Here is a 23,362-nt window from a genome sequence, read left to right as displayed (position 1 = left end):
ACCGATTTCTTACACCTAGAACGAAAAAACATAACGCTCATCCAGAACCCAATTACACTCAACAACAACCAAAAAATACATCTAGCTGAGAAAGTAAGAAACCTGGGAGTGATAATCGACCCAGAATTAAGTATGAAACAACATATATCTCAAAAAGTAAAAGAAGGATACACCAAACTTATGACTCTCAGAAGATTAAAACCACTACTAACGCCCACCAACTTCCGATCAGTCTTACAAGCCTTAATCTTTTCCAGTACCGATTATTGTAATGCCCTCCTACTGGGCATGCCATATACCACAATAAGACCATTACAGATTCTACAAAATTCAGCGGCAAGAATTTTAACTGGGAAAAGTAAAAAAGAACACATCACTGAAACCTTAATAGAATTACACTGGTTACCCATTGAACAAAGAATACATTACAAAACTTTATGCACCATTCATAAATTAATACACGACGAAAAAGCAGAGTGGCTGAACACAGCCCTCCGCTTACATACCCCCCCACAGAAATCTAAGGTCAGCAAACAAAGCACTGCTAACTATTCCGTCAGTCAAAACAGCCAGATTAACACAAGTAAGGGACAGGGCCCTATCCCTAGCAGGACCGATAATATGGAACACCATGCCGGTAGAAATCAGATTGGAAAGAGACATCAAAACATTAAAAAAAAAATTAAAAACATGGCTATTTAAGCAAGCATACCACAAAGAGAATCAAGAGTAGAACCCAGGGAACTGTTAGGTGCGGTCAAGCAAACACCGACACAAACACACTCCTTCCTTCTTAAAGTGTGTCTTCTCTCCTATATTCTAATTTCTTCCTTTATCTTAAACAACAAAGAACTAAAGTTAAATAACACCAAACTTTTAGCAGAGGTAGAAAACCTAGACATGACTTATAATACTCATCAAATAGTATTTATTATGATATAATGTTACAGTATTTTTGATGGCACCTGTTTAAGAGTTAGAATTCTAGACACTTTATTCAACATAGTTTTTGTGCCTTATTGTGAACCGTTGTAATGGCACCTGCTTAACGACGGTATAGAAAAGATTTTAAATAAATAAATAAATAAATAAATAAATAAATAAATAAATGTGTGTGTGCATTTGTGTAAAAGGGGGCAGGGTGGGGATAAGGCGGGGAGGGGAGGCTCGGTGTGACTGAAGTGTGAGTGGGTATGTCTGTTGACGGGTGGAGGGTGGGGGGAGGAGGGGTAGGTATGAGGAAATTGCTGGGGAAGGCATATACCTGCTGGCCGTAGTCTGTCATTACTGTTTGGGATTGATACGGTATTGTAATTCCTAGTTGTCTGAGCTTGGTTTTGTTAAGTTTTTTTTAGGCTGGTTGGTTGTGTTTTGCCAATAAAAATTATTCTGAAAAAAAAAAAAAAAAAAGAGTGAATGCATGTATGTGTGTGGAAGGAGAGAAGTGAGTGAGTGTGTATGTATATGTTTGGAAGAGTGTGTGTGTGTGTGTGTGTGTGTGTGTGTGGAAAAGGGAGATGAGTGAGTGCATGTGTATCTGAGTGCATGTATGTGTGTGGAACAAGGAGAGAAGTGAGTGTGCATATGTATATGGACAAGGGAGAGAAATGAATGAGTATGCGAGAATAAGCATGTAGGTGAGTGAGTGAACATGTGAGTGTGAGAATGTGTGAGAAAGTTTACACGCAGGCTGCTATCGCCTCCCCCCCCCCCCCCCCCCCCCCCCCCCCCCCCCGACCCTCATCAATCTCAGGGTGACAGGAAATCAAAAGTTCCCAGATATGCCTCTGGGGGTCATATGAATTTTCAAGTTCCAAAATAGGGTCACTTTGGATAAAAGTTTGGGAAGCCCTGCCATAGAGGTTTCTGGAGGACTCTGCCACTCAATACCTTTAAAGAAAGGAATTTTTTGCTGCTACAGGTCTACTATACACAATTGGCTACGGTGGTCAGTGAACCACTGTAGCATTGGGATCACAGCTATTTTAAAAATAAATAAATAAATACATCTCTGTCTAATGATTCCAATTACCTTCACCCAGAATTCTAGCATGAGAGGTCCAGTGACAGGGACAAGGAGTTCTTATCAGGGAATAAAAGGGTCTCCTTAGAACTCAACCACAAATATGACACTAAGTGAAATGGGAACCTTATTGATGTCAGAGGAAGAAAAAGGAGACTCCTCTGGAAATACACTTGCAATGTATCTGGCCCTTTGAATGAGGACACAGTCACCAGCATGTCAAGCAGATATCATTGACGGGACTCTGTATGCACATATATAACAAGATTCCTCACTGGACTAGGGCTACCTTCTATTGTGATGGACCTGCACACTTTTGTTGCCAGCGGATGTAGTCAAGTCTAGTAGTATAGCTGGGTTTAAAAAAAAAGTTTGGACAAGTTTCTGGAAGATAGGCCAATTAATTATTAGCTAGGTAGATTTGGGAATTGTCACCTCTTACTTCTGGGAATGAGAAACAGAGAATGATCTGCTGGTTACTTCCAAGAGACTTGGATTGGCTACTGTCAGAGACAAAATGCTGAGGTCAATGACCTAGCATGGCACTTCTTAGGTTCTTTAACGCGTCTAACAGAATTGGTGGACAAAAATGAACTGAATGGAACAGCGGATTGCTGCAGCACAGAAAGTACCATGCATAGGCAGTAAAAAGCTTTTGTCTTTTCTAGAAAGCTCTGGAAGAATTTATCTAATAGCCACATAGTGAAAACACATGACCCACTTTAGGGACTCTCTGAACTGCTAGTCTTCAGAGAAAACTGTTTACCTCTTACAAAAGAGGCTGAATTTTTAAGACATCAAGCACAAAAGGAATCCCACATTAGTTCAGTTAAAAGAATTTCTTTAGTTCAATGATAAAATAGGAGGAGAGGGGGGGTGATGATTGGAGCCAGAAGGCTATGTCAGAGCCTGCAGTCCCTGCTTGGCAAGTTAGATGATTTGTAAACCGTTGTGAAGGCCAGCTCCAAACAATGGTATAAAAAACACTTAAATAAATAAATTAAATAAATACAGTGTCTCACTCCTGCTGAAATGAATACATGGTAAAAAGAAAGGGGTAAACTCTTACACAGGTGCAAAATGCATTTCTAAGTACTCAGCCTGCTCAAAATATATGACTTCGCTAAAAATAAAATGAATGGGGACCCCTTGTGTGCTATAGCAGAGTGGTCCAACAATCGTGGAGGCTTTCTAAGCATATTATTCATCATTAGATTTTTGCCAAAACATTAAAAATATTTCTGAAAGCTGCTTGAGAGTAACAAAGATTAGCACCAATTTCCATAGTTTATCACTATTAACATTTATTCAGAGGCTTCTATGGTATCCCTTGCAGAGCTTTACACCATACATTTTTTAAAAGTATAGATTTCCTCAGGACACCCAGGAATAAAGCCTGGGACAGAGAGCATGCAGCCCATTGCAAAAAAAAAAAAAGCACGAGGTGGTATCTTTGCAGTATGAGGCAATCACTTGCCCACCTAGCTGCAAGATCTGCATGTACTTTTGTACCCACATACCTTGAAGATAATTTTACATGGAAACTACTTGGGTAGTTTCATTTTGAAAATTAGTTACAAGGTACGTGGGCACAAAAGTATCTACAGATGTTGCATCTCCTTTATCTGCAGGGCAAGTACACTTAGGACAATACATGCACAGATCTGAAAATCAGTAGACACACTCAGATGGTTACCTTTGCACTAGAATGAGTCCGAGATTTAAGTAACCAAAGCCCTTAATGGAGACCTAAAATGCTTCATTCCCTTCAGGAAACACATTACATCTGGGTGAGAGGACAAGGATTTACTCAATATTCGCCCCCATAACATGCGATACAGCAACCTGCATCTTCAAGGAATTAAGCACCATACCTTTAGAGAATCCCTCTTGCAAAACATCCAGAACCACCAGTACGGATGCTTTCTGGAAATATAATTGTTTCATCAGTGTACCATTGTTCGAATAGTCTCCTGATCCGGACATATGCCAAAGAAGTTAGTCACCCTGGCCTTTAAAAAAATATTCACTACCACTTGGGAATAACGTCTCTTAGCCAGACAAGTCCTCTCAAGGGCCAAGCCATAAGACAAAATTGATCTGAATCCTTGTGCTGAATTGGACCCTGAGTTAGCAACTCTCTTTGCTGAGGGATGCATAATGGACTGCCGTGCAACCACCACACTAAGCCTGCATATCAAGGATGCCTTGACCATCCTTCAGTGCTGCACCACCTTCACCCAGAATCGTAGTTCGCTTTATAATTGAGCAGACCAGTGCAACCACCTTCGGGAACTGAAGACTATCCCTCTCTTTAAAAACCACAGGATACAATTTAGTCAGGAGCCACGCCAGTTCAAGATCCTTCATACCTTGATATAAAGGAGTGATCCAGGGACAGAACCCTGCGCCCATAGAAAAAGCTTGCTTGAAACATCTAAAAAATCTCTTGAGAGAAAGATACCCAAGTTAAAGAGGAGCAGCTATACCTTTAAGATCCACAGCCATACAGGATTCCACTGCAGATCCTCCTGGCACTTGTCTTAAGGATGACTCTGCTCTTGTTCACTCCCATGTGGTCCTAAAATGGCCACCACAGTGATCTCTGAACCTCCTGGCTAGAAGGAAAGAGGCTGCCTGGCCTGCTCCGCTAACTCAGATTTGCATATTTGCTTGGGGATGCTAAATCACTGCATCACAGCTCCCCTTCTTCTCTCACATAAACACAGCATTGCTCAGCAGCTCCTCCGCAGGCAAGTTTCTTGATTCCACAGACCGGAGACAGTATGGCTTTCTTCCCGCAATCTACCATAAGCACCATTATAGCCTGGATATGCTCAAAATGGCACCACCAAAGCCTGCTTTTTTTTTTTAATTTTGCAGTTCACCCCAGTTCACACCAATTCAATGCTGAAGCAACCGGGTTCATGGCCCAACTGCACTCAGAGGTCTTTTTTTTTTTTTTTTTTTTTTTAACTTTATGGCAACTTTCACAAAAAGGCTACTAAAAAAGGACAGCAGGAGAAAAATACAGGCCACTGGTGGGGAGAGGGAGGAGTGGGAGAGGAGGGGGAAGGGGCAGAAGAGACAGAAAAGACCCCAACCATAAGTCTGGAAGCCCAGGCCCTGTTCAACTGAGGGACAGAGCAGTCTGCTTTCAGGAGTTGCCTCATTTATTATTTGACTATCCTAGGGCATTCTTCAACTGAGGGAGGGAGAGCTAGTTGATATTTCACCTCAGGAGCTGCCTGAAGGAGATTTGCTGTTCAGCCTAACCAGGCCTTAGTCCATAGCACAGGATACACATCTATACCGTCTGCTAGAGACAGAATTCTGGCAGGCTGAGGTTAGCATGGATTCTTATATGAGTGACAACAGCGAGCCTGTTTATCTCTGTCTCCATCCTGCTGGTCAGGGTACATAACCTGTTCATCTGGTCTGACTGGATAAAGAGGTAACATAAATAACTTTTTCCTAAAAACATTTTGGTTTTGCATCCAGTCCACACCACATTTTCAGAGGATGACAGGTGTTCAATAAGGATCATGACAGGATTTTTCTTTCAAATCATGTATATGCATATTCTACAAATATGCATATATAACATTTAATAATTTTTTGTTTTTGCATTCAATGCATACCAAATCTTCATGACAAGGTAGGGGTCTACAAGAATCACATGAGGGACTTTTGGGGGAAATTCACTTATTAGGTGATAAATATGTGGATTTCATCCAAAAAAACACTTGTTAAACACCTGTCATGACCTTAAGCTTTGGGGGTGCACTGAATGTAAAACCAAAATGTTATTATATGGCATAAATGCACACATAATTGTGGAATACGGATTCATATGAAATGAAAGAAAAATCCTATCATGTACCTCAGTGATCACCTGACATATCCCCTCAAAATGTGGTATACAATGGATGCAAAACCAAAATGTTATTAGATGACATAACTGCATGTATGTATGTATATATGGATTCCACCAAAAACACCCCTTTCATAATCCTCGTAGACTCCCATGCTCTGAAGATTTGGTGTGCACTGAATGCAAAAAGCAAATGTTGCTTACCTGATGTAACAGGTGTTCTCACAGGACAGCAGGATGTTAGTCCTCACGAATGGGTGACATCGAGGATGGAGCCCACCACGGAAAACTTCTGTCAAAGTTTAAACAGAACTTTGACTGGCCCCTACTGGGCATGCCCAGCAAGGCACTGACCCTGCAGCCAGCAGGGGTCTCCCTTCAGTCTGATTTTCAAAGCTACAGGCAGTGCCTAGAAAGTAAAAACAAAACAAACCCAACACCGCGGGGTGGCGGGCGGGTTTCGTGAGGACTAACATCCTGCTGTCCTGTGAGAACACCTGTTACATCAGGTAAGCAACATTTGCTTTCTCACAGAACAAGCAGGATGGTTGTCCTCACAAATGGGTGAGTACCGAGCTAAGGATGTCCCGACTTGCACCAAATGTACCCAACGGTGTGCAGCAGGCACAATAAGTGAGGAGAAATTTGGGAAAGGGCATCCGCACCCTACCGGGCAGGTGGAAGGGTGTTGGTACATCAGGTTGGAAAAAGGTTACGCAAGACAGACTGGCCGAAGATGGAGTCCTGTCTTCCAGCCTTGTCCAAACAATAATGGGCTGCAAAGGTATGGAGAGAACTCCAGGTTGCAGCTTTGCAGATGTCAGGAAGCGGCACCGATCGAAGGTGTGCCACTGACGTCGCCATGGCCCTCACAGAGTGTGCTTTAACACGGTCTTGAAAAGGAATGCCAGCTTGCTCATAGCAAAAAGAAATGCAGTCCGCCAACCAGGAAGAAAGAGCCTGCTTACCCACAGGTTGTCCCAACTTATTAGGATGGAAAGAGACGAATAATTGAGTGCTCTTCCTATGGGAAACTGTACGGTCTAGGTAAAAAGCTAGAGCTCGTTTACAGTCTAGGGTATGCAGGGTCTGCTCTCCAGAGTTGGAGTGGGGCCTGATAAAAAAGATAGGTAGTATGATGGATTGATTGATATGAAACTCAGAAACTACCTTAGGTAAAAATTTAGGGTGAGTGTGGAGTACCGCCCGGTCCTGCAGGAGCTTAGTGTAAGGTGGATAGGTAACTAGGGCCTGTAATTCACTAACCCTGCGAGCTGAAGTAATAGCCAAAAGGAATAACACTTTCCAAGTGAGATATTTAAAGTCACAGGAGCGCAGAGGTTCGAAAGGAGGTTTCATAAGACGACCAAGAACCAGGTTAAGGTCCCAGGATGGGGCCGGAGGACGCAAGGGTGGCTTTAGATGGAGCAAGCCCTTAAGAAAGCGTGTTACTAGGGGTTGTACTGAAATAGGATTACCCCCAATACCCTTATGGAAGGCGGCTACCGCACTGACATGCATTCTGATAGAAGAGGTTTTAAGACCTGATTCAGAGAGATGCCATAAATAGTCCAAGAATTTGGAGATTGGACAGGAAAGGGGATCAAGGGACTGAGAAGTGCACCATGATGTGTACCTTTTCCATTTGTATGAGTAAGACTTTCTTGTGGAAGGCTTTCGTGAAGCTATCAGGACCCGAGAAACGGAATCTGAAAGGTTGAAAGGCTGAAGGACTAACCTTTCAACATCCATGCCGTCAGGGACAAAGCTTGGAGGTTGGGATGGAGGAGGCATCCGTCGTTTTGAGTGAGCAGATGCGGGTCCTTTCCCAGAGGAATGTGCCTGCGGATGGAGAGATCCTGGAGTATTGGAAACCATACTTGGCGTGGCCAGTAAGGTGCTATCAGGATCATGGTTCCTCCGTCCTGGCGTAGCTTCACGAGAGTCTTTGACACAAGAGGGAGTGGAGGGAATGCATAGAGCAGACCGGTTGTCCACTGGAGGGAGAATGCATCCCTCGGCCGAGAGTGCTGGCTCCGAATGAGAGAGCAGTAATCGTCCACTTTGTGGTTCTGAGGGGACGCAAAGAGGTCTATGCGGGGAGAACCCCACTTGTGAAACAGAGAGGTCGCTACCAGAGGATCGAGTGACCACTCGTGTGGTTGGAAGACACGGCTCAGCTGGTCTGCCAATACATTGTCTACTCCCGGCAGGTAAGTGGCCCTGAGGTACATGGAGTGGGAGAGGGCTTCCGCCCAGATCTGCGCAGCTTCCTGACACAGAAGGAAGGAGCCTGTGCCTCCCTGCTTGTTTATGTACCACATGGCCACTTGGTTGTCCGTCTGGATTAAGATTATCTGATGAAAGAGATGATCTTTGAAAGTGCGGAGCGCATAGCGGATTGCTCGAAGTTCCAGGAAATTGATCTGGTGTTCGGCTTCCTCTTTGGACCATAACCCTTGGGTTTGAAAGGCGTCCACATGGGCTCCCCAACCGATGTGAGAAGCGTCGGTGGTTAGGATTACTTGCGGATCCGGTGGAAGAAAGGGTAAGCCCTGAAGGAGGTTGACCTGAGTCATCCACCAGGTTAAGGATAGGCGCAGCGCTTGTGTGACTGTGACTATGGAGGACAGAGGCTGAAAAGCTTGAATCCATTGGTGTCGTAGAGTCCATTGTGTTACTCTCATGGCTAGTCGGGTCATGGGAGTGACTTGAACCGAGGATGCCATGTGCCCTAGGAGAATGAGGAACTGGCGAGCCGTGGCAGTGTTCTGAGACTGGAGCTGGCGAGCCAGGGATATTAGGGTGTGGACCCTCTGAAGAGGAAGGTAAGCCTTTGCCTGTAAGGTGTCCAAGTCTGCCCCAATGAAGGATAAGGTTTGAGACGGGACTAAGCAAGATTTCTCGTAATTGACGAGAAACCCTAAGGAAAGGAGTGTTTGAATAGTCAATTTTAGGGAGGATTGAGCTATCTGTTGGCTGGAGGCCCTGATTAGCCAATCGTCCAGGTATGGGTAGACGTGGACACCTTCCTTCCTTAGGAATGCTGCTACCACTACGAGACATTTGGTAAAGACTCGTGGGGCAGAAGCTAGACCGAAAGGGAGGACACGGTATTGATAATGGTCGTGGCCTACTAGAAACCGCAGATATTTGCGATGGGATTGTGTGATCGCAATGTGGGTATAAGCGTCCTTGAGGTCGAGAGAGCACAGCCAATCCCCTCTTTGTAGCAGAGGGAGCAGCGCGCCTAGGGTTACCATTTTGAACTTCTCTTTTGAAGGTATTTGTTGAGGGCTCGCAGGTCCAAAATGGGACGTAGTCCCCCTGATTTCTTTGGTATTAGGAAGTATCTGGAATAGAATCCCTTGCCTCGTTGAGAGGGAGGAACGGGTTCTATAGCATTTGATTGCAGAAGAAGGGATACTTCCTGTTGTAATTGAGCCAAATGGGTGGATAGACCCCACGCTTGAAGAGGCGGGGAGTCTGCCGGAAGAGTTATGAAGTTGAGGTGGTAACCCTGTGCGATAATTGTTAGCACCCACTGATCTGAGGTGATCTGCAACCAAGGTTGTAGAAAATGGTACAGTCGACCTCCTACAGGGATGTCCGGAAGAGGGGTTTGGCATGTGTTCCCTACAGGGGAGTCAAAGGCCAGCCGCAGGCCCAGGAGGAGGGGCTACAGTAGGCCTTTGCTTCCTAGGCTGACGCGGTTGAGGCCTAGTAGAGGATCGAGCTGGACGAGGCCTCGCCGATGGAGGGTAATAACGGCGTGGTCGAAAGAATGACTTCTTAGAGTCTTTCTTTTGCGGTTGCTTGGAGGTCAGCTCAGGTGGGACAGATGAGAGTTGTTTTAACGTCTCATGGTGGTCTTTTAACTCTGCCACAATCTGCTGAATTTGCTCTCCAAACAAATTATCGCCTAAGCAGGGTAAATCAGCAAGACGATCTTGAACTTCTGGGCGAAGGTTGGATGATTTTAACCAAGCCCAACGTCTGGCTGAGATGGCTGTGGCTGAAACTTATGTGGAAGCATCGAATATGTCGTAGGCAGTCCTAATCTCGTGCTTCCCTGCCTCAAATCCCTTGTGAAGAAGAGCTTGAAGCTGCGGTTGGTATTGGTCTGGCAACGTGTCAGCATAGTCTTGCATCTGCTTAAGGATGGCTCTGTTGTACTGAGTCATGTAAAGTTGATATGAAGCTATGCGTGAAATCAACATAGCTCCATGATAGACTTTCCGTCCAACACTATCGAGGAACTTGTTGTCCCTGGTAGGTGGGGTAGAAGAGTGTGGCTTAAGACGCTTGGCCTTCTTCTGCGCGGACTCAACCACAACAGAGCGATGATCCAGTTGAGGTTTTTGGAAACCTGGTGCTGACTGGACAAGGTAGGTGGAGTCAGCTTTTTTGTTAACTGGTGACACTGATGAAGGAGATTCCCAGTTTTTCTTGAGCAGATCCAAAAACACCTGGTGTATAGGGATGGAAGCGATGATTTTTGGAGCATCCAGAAATTGAAGGAGTTCCATCATCTGGTGTCTGTCATCAGCTTCAGATTGTAGTTGAAAAGGTACAACTTCTGACATCTAACCTGCAAACATACAATACAGGATCCGCAAACATCTGGAAACTGCTCCATCTCCAAACCCTCACGCTCACTCGTACAGATACCAACCAGCATTCTTCAGACGGCAACGACTGCATTCGCCCAGCATTCCTCCGACTGCATTCGCCCAGCATTCCTCCGACTGCATTCGCCCAGCATTCCTCCGACTGCATTCGCCAAGCATTCCTCCGACTGCATTCGCCCAGCATTCTTCTGACTGCATTCGCCCAGCATTTCTCCGACTACTACGACTGCATTTGCTCAGCAATCCGCGGAACGCAACGACAACTTCAGTCACTCAGACTTCAGCCACCTCCACCTTCTCACATTTAACATGGGAATCTTCACTATTCCCATCATCCACAACTACAACTTGAGAGCACCCAAGCCCCCCACTCCTCCCCATCATAACCGTCAGCAGAGACTTAGACCTATCCTACTGACACCGATCACCCAATTTCTTGGGCTGGCTCTCTTCTCTCTCACGCTTGTCAACGCACAATCCGTCTCTAAGAAGAGTCATATACTCAATGACTTACTATCTGACGCAAAACCTGACATCTGTGCCATCACAGAAACTTGGTTAAAACCCACCGACACTGCTCTAATAAATCAGCTTCCCATCCAGGCATACGATCTTCTCTCTATACCCAGGCCCAAAAAAAGAGGAGGTGGACTCCTCCTAGCAGCTAAAAAAACACTAGGTCTGATATTGCAGACTTCTAATATCATATCAAATATTGAATTTGCGCTCTTCAACTCGAAACACCTGACAATCGGTCTAATTTATGCCCCGCCTGGAGCACTGGAAACAGAGCCTTCATCAATAATAGAACTCACAGCAAAACACCTAAACTCCGGAAAACCCGCCATCCTCCTGGGAGATTTTAACTTGCACATAGATGTACAACCTCACTCCACCAACTGTAAAACTCTTCTCGCCTCTCTCAGCAACATGGGCTTCAGACAGATTGTGACAGAACCAACCCATAAAGCAGGTCATACGTTGGACCTCGTCTTCATAAACGAGGGAATTGCAACACACACCATCCCAACTTGCCTTCCGGTACCGTGGACAGACCATTGTATCATATCTTCGGTATTAGAAATAAAAGAGCTCCCTCCGAAATCCACACAATCAATAACTATATCCGTCAGGAAACAGTGTTCTGGCGACCAACTAAGCGAACACCTGGCCAAGGAACTAGTGCACCTGGACCTCTCAGACGCCAACTCTGCAACTTCATCATGGACCAGCATCACCAAAAAGGTTGCAGACCAAATGTGCCCCATGACGACTAAATATATCAACCCTAACAAAGACAACAGGAAACCCTGGTTCACCCAGGAGCTGAAAAAACATAAACAAGAACTGAGATGCAAGGAACAAAATTGGAGAAAAAACCCATCTTCAACCACCCTCCTCATCTACAAAGCGTGCCTCAACTCATACACAAACGACATCAACAAAGCCAAAAGAGAATTCTACTCCAAAAAAATCCACCACCTCGTCTTTGACTCAAGGGCACTTTTCTCATATGTTTCAACTCTCACAAAACCCCCTGCACCCTCCATTCCAGATGATCAAGCTCTCAACAAAGCAAATGAACTAGCCGACTTCTTCGACAACAAAATAACAGCACTACTAGCCCCCCTCAAGGGAACAGCTACACTTCCAAACCACAAGCAACAATCATCACACTCAACCGTTCAACAATCATTGCACGCAACAAATCAACAAACCTATCACTCTATCGTCCAGCAATCTTCGCCTTCACACACGCAACAACCATCGCACTCAACCACTTTACAACCCAACACAACCCCAACAGTGCTCGACAAGTTCGAGCCCACTTCCACACTAGAAATAGAGAATATCCTCAAGAAGATTAAACCATCCTCTCACCCATCAGACCATATTCCATCAAACACCCTGAGTCTGATCACCAACACCATAGCCAAACCTGTCACAGACATCATCAACTGCTCACTCTCCCAAGGCCATGTACCTAACCAACTCAAGTTAGCCATGCTCAAACCGCTCCTTAAAAAACCCAACCTTCCCACCTCAGACCCAGCTAACTTCAGACCCATAGCAAACCTCCCTATGATAGCCAAAACTATGGAGAAAGTTGTTAACAAACAACTCACAGAATTTCTTGAAGAAAACAACATCCTCACCCCAAACCAATTTGGTTTTCGTAAGACTAGGAATACCGAATCGTTATTAGCCACCCTATCAGACACTATTATCTTTAATCTAGAAAAAGGCCAACCTAGCCTCCTCGCTCTCCTCGATCTCTCATCAGTGTTTGACACAGTAAACCACCAGTGCCTCCTGCAACGACTTACGGCCATAGGCATTACAGGAACAGCATTCAACTGGTTCAAATCATTTTTGGAAAACAGATCATACAAGGTCAAGATAAATAACAAAGAGTCTCACGCCATCGAATCCAAAAGGGGAGTACCGCAAGGATCATCCCTCTCCCCGACTCTCTTCAATATATATCTTCTCCCGCTCTGTCAATTACTCACCAACCTCAAGCTAACTCACTTTCTATATGCGGATGACATACAAATCCTCATCCCTATAGAAGACTCACTACACAAAGCTATGTCACACTGGAATAATTGTCTGTCAACTATCAACAATCTTCTCTCCAGCCTCAACCTAGTCCTAAACACAAACAAAACTGAAATTCTCATTATAGCACCGGAAAACTATGTCCCACCCACACCTCTTAATGCTAGCCAAAGCCAAGATACCTTTTCGCAACAAATAAAAGACCTGGGAGTCATCCTAGACAGTGGATTCAGCCTCAACAAATTCGTTAATAACACTACAAAAGAATGTTTCTTTAAACTACAAACCTTAAAGAAACTAAAACCACTCCTCTTATACAGAGCCTTCCGCATGGTACTATAGGCCATCATACTCCCAAAACTGGACTACTGCAACTCCCTCCTTCTAGGCCTACCAGCATGCACCACAAAACCACTTCAGATGGTCCTTAATGCCTCAGCAAGAATCCTCTCAAATGCCAAAAAAAGAGATCATATTACCCCAATCCTTCTTCATCTCCACTGGCTCCCGATTAAATTCAGGATCCAATTCAAATCCTTAATGATGATACATAAAGCTTTGCACAACATCGCACCGCTCAAGTTAACATTCCAAATTCAACTACACACATCTACAAAACCCACCAGAAGCGCTTATCAAAACAGACTAACCACCCAACCGGCTAAATCCTCGCTGAGGAAACGCGCTCTATCCACAGCGGGCCCTTCACTCTGGAACTCGCTTCCTCCTGACCTTCGCCTTGAACCATGCCACGCTACATTCAAAAAGAAACTTAAGACTTGGTTATTCAAACAAGCATTCCCATAGAACCAAGAGCAGGAAGAAAATCAGTCACATATTTTCCGATCACCCCAGCATATTTCACATAACCTTGTTATTTAACCATGTTATTTTCTCATTAACCCTCATGTTATTTTACCAACCGCTATTGTATTTTATTTAGTCATTTTTTATTGCCATTTTTCATTGATATTTATTGTTGTTTATTTATTAATTATTTATTAATTGTTATTGCATTTATTTTCATTTATTAATTGTTATTTATTAATTGTTAGCATTGTTATCTACCTTATAAATGGCCTGTGACCGACGGCCCGCAAATGCGCAGTAGAGCACAGCTCTACTGCACATGTGCGGGCAAGGATGTCGATCCGGAAAAAAAAATGGCGGTGGGGCCACAGGAGCGGGAGGAGAAGCAGCGGCGCGGGTGCCGCTGCTTCTCCTCCCCAGATCTGCCGGCAGATCTCGGGGGGGGGGGTGTCACTCCCGCGCCCCCCCCACCGAGATCTGCGGCAGATCTCGGGGGGGGGGGGTGTCACTCCCGCGCCCCCCCCACCGAGATCTGCCGGCAGATCTCGGGGGGGGTGTCACTCCCGCCCCCCCCCCCCCCCCGAGATCTGCCGGCAGGAGCGGAGGAGTTAATGGAGCCGGGTGAGGGTTGCGGGAAGTCGTGCTTACGGCGCCGGGAGGAAATGGAGGTGGGTGAAGGGAGGGAGGGAGGGAGGGAGAGGGGGACTGAGTGAGTGGGAGGGAGAGGGGGACTGAGTGAGTGGGAGGGAGGAGAGGGGGACTGAGTGAGTGGGAGGGAGGGAGAGGGGGGACTGAGTGGGAGGGAGTGAGGGGAGAGGGGGGACTGAGTGAGAGGAGAGGGAGGGTGGAGATGAGTGGGTGGGGGAGGGGGGGTGGTGAAGCGTGAGGGGAGAGAGACATGAGGGGAGGTGAGAGACAGAGGGATGTAGCCCGTTTTAACGGGCTTTACGGCTTGTATATATATATTTTATTCTGTTTCTTGGATTAACTATGTTCATTGTAAACCGCTAACTTGAAGCGATAGTTACTGTTCATTGTAAACCGGGGTGATATGTATATTATACAGGAACCTCCGGTATATAAATCCTTAAATAAATAAATAAATCTCTTTCACAAAATTAATGAAAGATAGATCCTCAGGAGGAGATCTTTTTCTACTCTCTGTAGGAGATGGTGGCGAAGGCAAATCTGTGTCAGAAGATGTATCATCATCATCACCCCAGGTATCGTAGGGATCAAGTGGGGCTTGTAGCCCTGATGGACCTGGCTGAGGCTCTGAAGGCATCGATGGAAACCGAGGTGGAATCGGTGCCGTAGGTGGAACCAGAAATGGCATCGATGGCTTCGGTGCTGCCGATGGAATCGGTGCCTGGCGTGGAATGGATGGAACCGAAGGATATATCGGTGGAGATATACCAGAAGGCACCGATGGAACCACCCCGGAAGGGAGAATCCGGAACGGTGTTTCTCCTGCCAATGAAAAACCAGTCGGAGACGGTGGTGTTGTCGATGGCACTGGAATCACCGATGGAAGGGCCGTCATGAGTGCCTCCATGCGGCTCAGTAGCGGTGCTAGCGCTTGTATCAACGGCTCGGTGGTCGGTTCCCTCCTCGGTGGCGAAGCCGGTGCCGGTGTCGGTGTCGGGGGCGGCACTGGAACCGGTGCCGGAGACGGTGCCGATGGAGGTTGCAATTTCTTCATCGCTTTCTCGATGGCCTCCTGGACCAGCCGGTCCAGTTCTGCCCGGAGACCAGGGGTAACCATACCCGGCTCGACGGGAGAGGGAGGCTGAGGCAGGGCCGGAGGGACCACCGTAACCGGTGGGATCACGGTCCCCGCACCCCGGGAGGGTGAGGGTTTCCTCGATGCCGGCGAACGAGACGTGGAGGGTGTCCGGTCTGTTCGCGGCTTCTTTGTCGGTGGCTCGGCTTGAGCAGAGGTCGATGGCTGTGGATCCTCGACAGGCCGAGACTTGTGCCGTCGATGGCGGTGCTTTTCCTTCCGATCCCCTCGCCCATCCGGGGAAGGGACGGGAGTCGACGGCCGAGAAGCGATCGATGGCGGACGGTCACCGGAGGGTTGACGATGATGGTACAACTTCGACGGTGCCGGTTCCGATGACGTCGATGCTATCGATGGCGTTGGGGTAGGTGCATGGAAGAGGAGCCCCATCTTCTCCATCCTGGCTTTGCGACCCTTGGGTGTCATTAAGGCACATTTGGTGCAAGTCAGGACATCATGCTCACTACCCAAACACATTACACAAACCCTGTGGGGGTCTGTGATGGACATAGTCCGGGTACAATCCGGACAACGGCGGAACCCCGTTGCCATGGCTTGAAGCCAAAATTTAGGCTGGGGATCGGTAAGTGCCAACAGGCCTCAAGGGCCAAAATCGACGGTAGTCGATGGAAAAAGGCAAAAACTTACCGGGTTCCGTAAGATGACTAAAAATTTGTCGAAGGGAGACCCCTGAGGGGCAAATTTTCTTAAGAAATTAACTTCCAAATTCCTGTCAGGAACGTGGTTAGAGAGCTCCTTTCACCGCGTGGCAACTGCTGCGCGGAAAAAAGAAGACTGAAGGGAGACCCCTGCTGGCTGCAGGGTCAGTGCCTTGCTGGGCATGCCCAGTAGGGGCCAGTCAAAGTTCTGTTTAAACTTTGACAGAAGTTTTCCGTGGTGGGCTCCATCCTCGATGTCACCCATTTGTGAGGACAACCATCCTGCTTGTCCTGTGAGAAAAACTAGAGCCAATTTTGCATTTTCACAGTCACATTCGTGTTTAGCACATGGAAATTTATAAGAATTGACTAATTTCATTTCCGTAACATGACTTTTGTGAAAATTTGTTGCCCAGTAGAATTCTGTGTTCCGATTGGCTGAAATTCTATTTTTCTTCCATGTTTAGTCTACTTTTCTAAACTAGCCGATTTCAGTAAATGAAGGACAGAAATTTGGCAATTTCAATGGCTGGTATAAACTATTTTGGCATATGACACTGTCCTGATTTACTTAGGGGTCAGAATTCTTAGATCTTCTCACAATAGCATTATGCCAATAAACTTCCTTTTAATGGGGATTATTTAACCCGTTTAAAAATGCAGAGCATTTGGAAGCAGCCTTGCAGTTGACACTGAAAGGAATAATAGGGGGAGGTGCTCCATATATAACAGCCCACATCAATAATGTTTACAGATCTTAGTCTTATTGAAAAGACAAGAGTTACTCTATGCAAATTACTGAATCAGCTGGCAATGGAGTAATATGCTGCAAGTTATTTTTAGCTCATTCTCTGGGTTGTTCTTTACAAAAGAAGACCTACAATGCAACCATTTGGCTTTAAAAGCATGTCAGTAAATTAGGAAACGTTCATAGCCTGTACATAGCACATCTGAAGTAAACACTATGGGTCATGTATCTTAATTTAGATTTTAATTCATCTTATCTCCACTAAAAATAAAATAGTATCTGCCTCTTATTAATGATCACAAGAACATTCCAACTTGTTTACACCATTAGTGACCAAACATCAGTCTTCAGAACAGTTTTACTAATAAACTCTTAGGTACTGAACACTGTAAAGTACAAAAAAAAAGGGGGTAATATTCAGTAAGCCAGCAGACAACTTATTTAGCTACAGTTAGCCAGATAACTTGCCCCGGACATTCAGTGGGATAAATGTCCCATTGAATATGCCCGATTAAAGATATCCAGCTAATCATAGCCAGATAACTTTAAACATAACCAGATATTCCTTTCAATAAGCCAGATAATGTTAGACTTAATTGGCTAAATTCAAAAGACTATAGCCAGTTAAGTGACAAATTGCTAGCTATAAAAAAAAAACAAAATTGTGGGCCCTCTGGCCCCTTCCTCCCACTTCCCCTTCTCACACAGCTCCTAGAAGCTCGATGCTGGAAGCCTGAGATTTCACTTGAGGTGGTCAGCGACGGCAGAAGCATCAGGCCTGGTTCGTAGTAGGTCGCTACAGCAATCTGGGCTGAGGATGAAGCTAAAATTAAGGTACAAAGAGGGTGGGGAGAGAAGAGGGGTGGGTCCTGGAGATTTAAAATTTTGAAAACTTATACCAGATCAGGAAGAAAGGGGAAGAGCCATGACCAGCACCAGTCCCAACCCATATATTTAAAAAAAAATAAAAAAAAATAGAAGGGGTTTAAGGGAGAAGATTGCAGGCTCAGCCGGCAGAGCTAAGTCTTTGGATCTAAGGTAGAAGAGAGGAGAGGGGCTGAGTTTAAGCCACTGGCCCACATTTCTTAAATACCTAGCACTTCACCACTTAACTAGCTATATTCTTTTGAATATAGATGGTTAAGTCTAAAGTCATCTGGGAACTGGTTCCTGGCTAACTTTAGACCTGCTCTCAGGCACATCTAGAGTTAGCCAAATAATTTATCTGGTTAATTCAATCCACCCTGGAACGACCCCCAATATGCCCTTGCTTATTCGACTAAATCTTAGCCATATAATTACTTATCTGGCTAACTTTCAACTGGATAAGCAAGGGAAATATTCAAAACTAGCCATTTAGATGTATAACTTGTGAGTTATGTAATTTCTTATCTTTGAGATGTAATTTCTTATGTTATTTATATGTATATGTTTCTATTTATTTCTCTGTAAACCGATGTGATGTGCAAACGAACGTCGGTATAGGAAAGCAATAAATATATAAATTAAATAAATAAGTTGCTTTGAATATTGACCTCAAAGTATATCCAAATTCTATACAGTTATATCTAAAAATTAAAAAAAATGTCCACAGCTTATATCCAATTTGTAAGCAATGTGCATAAATATAGTAAAACATTACAAGTCACCATAGCTTATTCATATTATTAATCATTAATTTTTGCAAGTTTTCTTTCCAATATGCTGTTGCATGTTCTTACCATTCTGTTCATCCAGTTCATTCCCAATATCTTGTCCCATCTGTTTCTGTCGAGACAAGACTGAGGAAAGAGCATCAAGACCAGCATCTTGCTCTGTACAGAAAAATAGATATAACACATTAAGTCTTTTGCAGACTAATTTTATTTTAATGTATTTTAATTAATGATTATTCTTGTTGTAAACCACACCAACCAGAGAAATTTTTGATGGAGCAGTATATCAAAGCGAATAAACAAACAAACAAACAAACAGTATTGTCGGCAGAAAAAGATCAAATGGTCCGTCCAGTCTGCCCAGCAAGTTTCTTATGGCAGTAACTGCTACTCCGTGAGGTTACCACCATGTCTTATGTTAAGGACAGTAACACTTATGATCAAAACCAAGCAACTGTCAAACCCATAACAAAATTACTGCTGGCAACATTTTTACATGGTGAGCAGCCTTCCTGATAATTCAGACAGTGCTGCTTGAACGTGCTTTGCTTTTGGCCTTGGCCATAGAAGCAGTCCTGTGCGTTATCCCTAATGTCAGCATATCAGTACTCCAGACAGTAAAAGTCAGGGCCCAGTGCTGGCTGGCTTCAGAATCCCCTTTCCCATTTATCCCCCCATTCCCCGCCAAAGGGGAGAGCGATGTTGCAGTTGCATCAAAAGCATCAAGGCTAATTGGTTACGGGTAGTAATTCCCATGTCTTCTGTTAAGGGTATTAACTGCCACTACGTGCAGGTTACTCCCATGCACCCTTTTCTTCAATATCATTCACAAGCCTTAGGGATCCACAGTGTCTATCCTATGTCCTTTTGAATTTGTAAACCGCTTTGGGTTTAATTTTTTTAGAAAAGCAGTATAAAAAAGTAAATAGAACAATAAAATAATCTGAATGAATGAAAGGAACGAAACTGCCATTACTGGTTTGTTTTTTTTTTAATATTTATTCTTTATTGTGGTTTTCACATATATAAAGTAAGATAAAACTTACAACGGAAAAGAGATATAGCCATATGCAATTATATACATTTCCATGTACAATAATCACTATACCTGGCCTAATCTTACAAAAGAAATTGAGGAGATGAATTCATAGGAGAAATTATATAGGTAAATCTGATTATCTTATTGACATCAGCTGACATATAGTGTCTATAAACAAAGTAGATCCCACTTAGTGCTCGCTGGGAGATATTACAGATATAACCCTAGCATTTACAAATGACTTGAGTTGTTTTGGGTATAAAAACACAAAACATTCATCCTTTCTTTTCACAATGCACTTACTTGGATATCTTAAAACAAAGGAATAACCTAAACTTTTCACCTGTGCTCTTAACATCAAGAATTCCCTTCTCCTTTGCTGTGTTAAACGAGCAAGGTCCGGGTAAATTCTCACCTCTGCTCCATAAAATGGAGAGGAGATGTTCTTAAAGAAATTTCTCATAACAATTCCCATATCTTGCACATTAGCAAAGGTAACCAGAAGAGTTGCTCTATCACATAATTCTAAAGAGGAATCCTCCAGATATCCAGTCAAATTTTCCATAATCTCAACCTGATTTAAGGTAGAAGGTTTAACCAATTGTGGGTTCTTTAGGAAAATTTGCTTTATGACACAAGGTAATCCTTGTTCATTTAGCTTTAAATTTTCAAGGAAATATTTTTTAAGAGTCATCTCAATTGTTTGACCCACAATTCTAGGAAAATTTGTAAATCTAAGGTTAAGATGTTTGGAATAATTTTCAAGATATTCTATTCTACGTGAAGCTGAGGTAACATCTTTAAGTAGCTGTAACTGAACAGAGGAATTATTTTCACATACAGCTTCAATCTTATTCAATCTAGATTCGGTTTTTTCTAATTTTTCTTCTATTATTTCAATCTTATTATTCAAGATTCCAACATTTGCATTGGTCTCGAAAAGAGCTTTACTCAAGCCTGCCACTAAGTCCCATAATAAATCAAGTGTCACAACTGCCGGTTTTGTTGGAGTCACATAATGAGTTATTCCACCCATTCGGTCAGCCGGCCTTTCACCCACTGTCACCAGCGTTCCTTTTCTCTCTCCAACTCCCTGTTCAGGGGTAGATGTAGATGTAGCCACCATGTTACCAACCACTACACCTCTCACGGTGCTTTCAGGAGATTCAAGTAGGCTAGGAAATTCTCTCCCGAGCTCCACCCATGTCGGTTCGGCTAAGGCCCCTTCGGCTCATAGCACACCGGCAAACTCAGGGGAATCAGTTGGGGGCATCATTATTAGGTGCCGAGGATCAGGAGGAGACAGAGTCACATCCCCAGACAGCGAGAGAGCTCCTATCTCTGAAGCCGTAGCGGGGAAAGTCTCCTCTATTGAAGACACTGACGCAGGGGTGTAAGCAGTTATTAAACGTTGAGTAACATTAGAAGGAGTGACGGGAGGATGGACCCGAACTCTCCCCTTTCTTTTCGGAGGCATAATTCCTAAGACAAATATTATAACTCACGCTTACTCACTGCGTTGCAGCTATTTAATCTCCTCATGACGAGCTGTTTGGTTAAGGCTTCCTTCCCCTCCACTCCTCCGTCCTGCTCCGGACTAAGCCGGACCAAGCCGGCGCGCCCCTTGTGCGCGCACGGCTTGGCAGAGCGCCGGCGTCGATGGAGTGCCGCACTGAGGCCGATTTTATGGGCCCTCGTCCCCTTCCGATGACGTCAGGGGCGGCAGGGGTGGAGCTCTGGGTCCGCGGAGAATAGCAGCTTGTAGGCTCCCCAAACAACGCTGCTAAGTTGTGTTCTCGGTTCGCCAGGCCAGATGGTCACCGTCTTTCCAAAACAGCCGCACTGTTTCCCCACACTGAGGCCGATTTTATGGGCCCTCGTCCCCTTCCGATGACGTCAGGGGCGGCAGGGGTGGAGCTCTGTGTCCGCGGAGAATAGCAGCTTGTAGGCTCCCCAAACAACGCTGCTAAGTTGTGTTCTCGGTTCGCCAGGCCAGATGGTCACCGTCTTTCCAAAACAGCCGCCGCCATTACTGTTTTAAATGTTAACGCCAAGATTACACCAAATTCCTATAAAAACAATGACGGCCTGAACCCACTGTAGATCAGACACACCCTGAAAGCAAAGGTGAAAAACAAACCAAGAAGATTGGAAAGATATACGCCACTGAGTACATAGAATTTTCAAAGGTGTTCTTTATCTCAGCATTTATCAGGGATGAAATGCACTCACCACATACTTCTCCTGCCACCATCCCCCTGACCCCACCTCAATAATTTGAGTAGAGGGGTAAGTGTTAGGAGGATATTGGTAGGATTTTTCCCTGGTAGATGAATGCTCCTCACCTTACCCTCCCCCCCCCCTGCCCATGCATCTCTCTTTCTCCCTCCCCTCATTCATCCCCCATCCTCCCCCGGTGCAGTCTTCTCTATCCCTTCATCCCTTTACCTACTCCTCCATCAATCTACTCTTCTTCCCTCCCAATCCAGCCCTCTCACTCTCCTCTTCTACTGACCTTCTCATTCTCCTACCCCCAATGAAGTATTTTCTGTATGCTCAGACTTGCTGTGAGCTAGAGAGGTGACCTCTTCTTGCTAAGCAGAGGCTTTCTCCAGCCCCCATGGCTGCATCCGAGGCAGAGAAGGCAGTGGTTGTCTTTGATTGGGAAAGCCCTACTAGCCCTGCTGAACATGTCACCAGCTCCTTCCTTTTGTCTTCAGCAGAAGGAGCCTGGAAAATACCACCATTACTGTAGTTCCGGCCTGTGGTTCTTCCTGCTGCTCTGGTGTCTTTCATCAGTGCATGCAAAAAAAACTTACGTATTGTAAATTTCCTTTGCCAGGAAAAATTACAATCGCAAATTCTCATGCATGTGTGCATGAAAACCAACACAGATGGATGTAGGCAAGAATTCCACTATTTAAAGTACTCACTGTAAAGATGCCTAAAAACAATTTTCTTATAATTTAAATTAACCTTTGTAAATAGAAAACAGAAAAGCTCCTGCAGAGTGTTACAAAGAACAGACAAATGCACAGCCTAAGAGCATCATGTTATACTGAAGAAAGGAGTTTTCTGATACGCTGAGGCAAAGATTGATTTTTAGTTCTTATAAAACAGTTCTATATTAAACAATTAAAGCAAACAGCATACGAAGAAAAAAAGAAACACTGCAAAGTATTCCAGAACATTAGAAGGACAACTTTCAAAGCAATTTAACACAAGTAAAAAGCATTTTATTTTCATTAATCAAATGTCTGAAAACTGCCTTCCCCTCAATGCCGCTAGAAGTCCACATATTGTTCCATAGCGATGTAGATTTTGAAAGGAGGAATTCCCAGAGGGCATTTTTAAGTCAGGGGAAGAAAAGTACGCCTGTAGCTAGCATTTTCACATCTTCGTGCACACTTTTCCAACAAACATCTACCCACAAAAGAAGCAGGTACAAAGTCAGCATGCTGACTTTGTACCTGCGGCAAGTTTCAGAACAGAAGGCCATGTGTAATTTTGCTTTGAATATTGGCGCAAAGCCCACAGGTAGAAAATGCACATGTGCTTTGTCTCAATGGGGACAGTTT

The 23,362-nt window shown here is 44.6% G+C and overlaps 1 protein-coding gene across 6 annotated transcripts in view; it reads right to left on the bottom strand.

The window, feature by feature from the left end:
- STX8 (syntaxin 8) overlaps positions 1 to 23,362 on the bottom strand; it is a 604,909-nt gene that overhangs the window by 373,134 nt on the left and 208,413 nt on the right. For 4 of the 6 annotated variants that reach the window (XM_029600328.1, XM_029600329.1, XM_029600323.1 and 1 more), the window contains 2 exons: positions 18,812 to 18,904; positions 17,795 to 17,913 (listed from right to left, as the gene is read on the bottom strand). In XM_029600328.1, coding sequence (XP_029456188.1) covers positions 17,795 to 17,913; positions 18,812 to 18,904 — 212 coding nt within the window. The remainder of the gene's footprint in view (positions 1 to 17,794; positions 17,914 to 18,811; positions 18,905 to 23,362) is intronic. The other 2 variants (XM_029600324.1, XM_029600327.1) reach the window with 1 other exon arrangement.

The sequence above is a fragment of the Rhinatrema bivittatum genome, chromosome 4 (assembly GCF_901001135.1).
Source record: "Rhinatrema bivittatum chromosome 4, aRhiBiv1.1, whole genome shotgun sequence".
Classification (NCBI taxonomy): domain Eukaryota; kingdom Metazoa; phylum Chordata; class Amphibia; order Gymnophiona; family Rhinatrematidae; genus Rhinatrema; species Rhinatrema bivittatum.
The sequence above is the reverse complement of the archived record's forward strand: the minus strand, read 5'-3'. Positions and strand labels throughout refer to the sequence as shown.